Source organism: Frieseomelitta varia, unplaced genomic scaffold (assembly GCF_011392965.1).
Source record: "Frieseomelitta varia isolate USP_RPSP 00005682 unplaced genomic scaffold, Fvar_1.2 scaffold_363, whole genome shotgun sequence".
NCBI classification, from domain to species: Eukaryota; Metazoa; Arthropoda; class Insecta; order Hymenoptera; family Apidae; genus Frieseomelitta; species Frieseomelitta varia.
Window position 1 is genome coordinate 23,506 of NW_025110105.1, and position 3,330 is coordinate 26,835.

Here is a 3,330-nt window from a genome sequence, read left to right on the forward strand (position 1 = left end):
TTTTTTTTTAAAATTTTTTTTTTTTTTTTTTTTTTTTTTTTTTTTTTTTAAGAAAAAATAAGAAACTGACTGAAGCTGCATTGATTAATCCTACATTTGCAAAACATCGTATAACTGTGGGCATTTATTGGTCAATGACTGTAGCGTCGCTGTAAATCTTTACTAATCGGTGACATGATCCTGACGTTTCAACGACTCTGTAAATTCTCAACAGGCCTGGCAGTAAAAAGTTTACGAAAGCAATGAAAGCTCTTTCTAAAAGCTCGTAACGGCGCCAATAAAAACGTGTGTATACACACCTGGAATATCGAAGCGCCGTACGGAGTACGCCATGCGTTCAACAGATTGTCCTTGCCGGTGGAGACGAACCATTTGCCGCACGAGGCAAATCGCAGCGACAACACGCACGACTCGTGAAGATGCAGTTGATACTTGTCGGACTTGGAGGCGTGAAGCACCTCGACGTTCGAATTCTCCATACCAACTGCAAGCCACTCACCGGTTGGACAATAGCCCAACGAGAATATCTGCGAGGTGAAATCGTGCTGCTTCAACTGTCTGCCCTCCCTAAGATCCCACGAACGCACTGTGTTGTCCAATCCTCCGGTCCACAGTTTCGAACCGTCCGCCGAGATATCGATGCAGGAGGCACCATCCGTGTGGCCTTGGAACTGTCGAATCAACGTCTCGTTCTGCAGATCCCACACGGCGATGTTACCATCGCTGCAGCAGCTGAAGCAGACCTTCGAATCCGGCGAGATGGCCAGCGCGTAACAGGCCGGCGCCGCTGACGTCAGTTCCGTTTTGATTCGCGGCGTGGGACTAGCCAAGTCCCAGATGATCAGCTGACTCGCCTCACCTCCGACTATCAGGGTTCTGCAGTCTGGCAGTAATTTTACCGACCTAAAATAGTTTTTGAGAATTAACCATTTCATTTATACCGTCTTATTGCTGTATCTTGTTGTTTATCGTATTTTACATTGCCGAGATGCAAGACATCTTTCGAAGTATTTTTTAGTTGGTCGTAGTCGATTTTACTTCGAAGGTACGAATAGGTTTGATCATTGACAGATTGAAATGAGATAGCGCTTCCTTCTCAGCGTGAAAGTAAATTTTTGTTACCGTTCGATCGTCAAATTTTCATACGTTCTATCCCTCCTCGTCTTGTAAAACTGATGTAATTTTAACATTTTTGTAAAACTCTTCTTTCCTAATATTAAAGAAATTCAGATATCAAATTCGCGAATCTTCCGCTCCCTTTCGTTCAACGAGATTGCCTTTTCAAATCCCTTGGCCCATTAAAACTGATGCTCGCAAATCACCCGTCAAATCAGCCAATGATGAAACCATCGTACCAGCAACAAGAACTCTTTCACACAGTCACTTAAAGAAAATTGAACTGAAACAGCAGCACACACGGCATCACGACCTGATACGATAAATCCGCCGTAATTCACGGCCACGTTAGCGGCATATTGAAAGACGGTGGACCAACACCACCCGCCACGTGAAAACGTGGCGCGGACTGACCTAATATAGTTGTCGCGTTGCAGGCAATCCAACTGCGATACGTGCTTGATATTGCCACCACCTCCGTGCCCGATGTCCCAGACTTTAACGCACCCTTTGCCGCCCGTGTAGACGTACTTGGTCGGATTCGAGATGGTAACGGCGCACACAACCTCGCCGTGAGTCAAGGTATTAATCTGACGCGCGTGACGTGGAATTCCCGGCCCTATCAGAGCGTCCGTGGGGAATGGCACCGGCTGCAGTTGACCCTCGCCGTTCATATGGAACGAGTACGCTCTGCGGTGAAATGCAAAACATTATTAATGCCACTGTCCTTACGTAATGGAATGTCTTCGATTACTTAAAAGCTCTCCGCGCAGCGCGAAAGGCGGCCGATCGAAAACGATACGTGCATCAACGCCGCCGCGCCTTTTAGATTACGCGAGCGATCGGTTGGTTGGTTGACATTTTCAGAAATGCCCAGGAGCAGCGAACGATCTATCCGGTGTAATTTGCGATCGTGTCGCAACGTGTTTATTTCCATTGAAATGTCAAGCGCGCGACGAGTCAGATCACGCAGGAGGTGCAGGGATTATTGGCAAAATGACGACTGAATTTTAGAATTGTTGGTTTACGTTGGATGTTTTCGATGGGGACATTATTTCTGGCGTGAGTGATTTCGAATAAAATGGTTGCCAAGCCCTCGTTACCTTTGGAAATTTACCAAAGTATTTAAACAGTCACTATTATATCACAGAGCGTCGATATTCAGTGAAATCATCTTGTCTTTTATCCCAATTTCCATTATTGACATTTCCACTTCACACTACGTATTTCATACACCATTTTAATCATCCTATTCACTTATCCTATGCTTCTATCCTACTATAACTCTACGTTGCATTTTCTTTACTCTGAAAAAATATTTTTTCTCACGTTCTAACAATACTAACATCTTCATCCTACACTCTATACCTCGTACTTCATATCCCACTTTTATAGTTTGTATCCCATATCCCTCATCCGATTTCCTTCTACTGTATAAAATATTCGTTACATACTCTTTCCCATATTTCCGTGTATTATTATACATTGTGTCTTACACTTTATTTCCTTTCTCTTACATTCCTACTACCAATTTTTCCAAATGAATTTCCCACATTTTGTATCTTTAGGATAAAGAAACAAACAGCTAATACAAATTTCCTAGAATTCGAATGTTTCTATCCAACAAAATGAGTTTCGAAGCTAATTTGTGGGCATTTGCGAAATTCTCTATCCCACAAAATTAGCAAGATTCAGATACTCTGGAATTCTTTCAGCGAATTTTAGGGAAGATTATCCGAAAGAAGATTATCTTTAATTTTAACTGAAGTTACGTACGGTTTACCACCCGGAATGTTGCTTAGCCCGTTACTCGATGGTATCCTCACGTGGCTGTCGAAACCGAGCTGAAAAAGAGAACAATAATAAATTAGTTGTTAATCTTTCTCTTTATTCCGATATTTTAATAAATACACGTATGTAAAATAAAGATTAAATCGACGAAGATTTTTAAACTTATAACGAAATCCCGAAAGAGCCTACGTCGAAAACAAACTGATGTTAGAGAAACGAGTTAATTAAGAGAAATAAGAATATTTCAATTTCAATTTCACACCTATACAGGGTGTTTCGTAACTTGTGGGCCCCACTTCGAGAGCTGATTGTACGCCTAAAAATAATGGAAAAAAGTCATAAAAATATATGTCCTATCTGTCTTTGTTTATGAGATATAATGAATTTTATAAACAGAGCAAACTCTGGTAAGCTAGTTTTACC

At 41.9% G+C, this 3,330-nt stretch overlaps 1 protein-coding gene across 7 annotated transcripts in view; it reads right to left on the reverse strand.

The window, feature by feature from the left end:
• The window catches only part of LOC122530898 (protein groucho), a 131,051-nt gene that overhangs the window by 4,366 nt on the left and 123,355 nt on the right, over positions 1-3,330 (reverse strand). For all 7 annotated transcript variants that reach the window (XM_043658287.1, XM_043658286.1, XM_043658281.1 and 4 more), the window contains 3 exons: positions 2,893-2,960; positions 1,531-1,806; positions 300-903 (listed from right to left, as the gene is read on the reverse strand). In XM_043658287.1, coding sequence (XP_043514222.1) covers positions 300-903; positions 1,531-1,806; positions 2,893-2,960 — 948 coding nt within the window. The remainder of the gene's footprint in view (positions 1-299; positions 904-1,530; positions 1,807-2,892; positions 2,961-3,330) is intronic.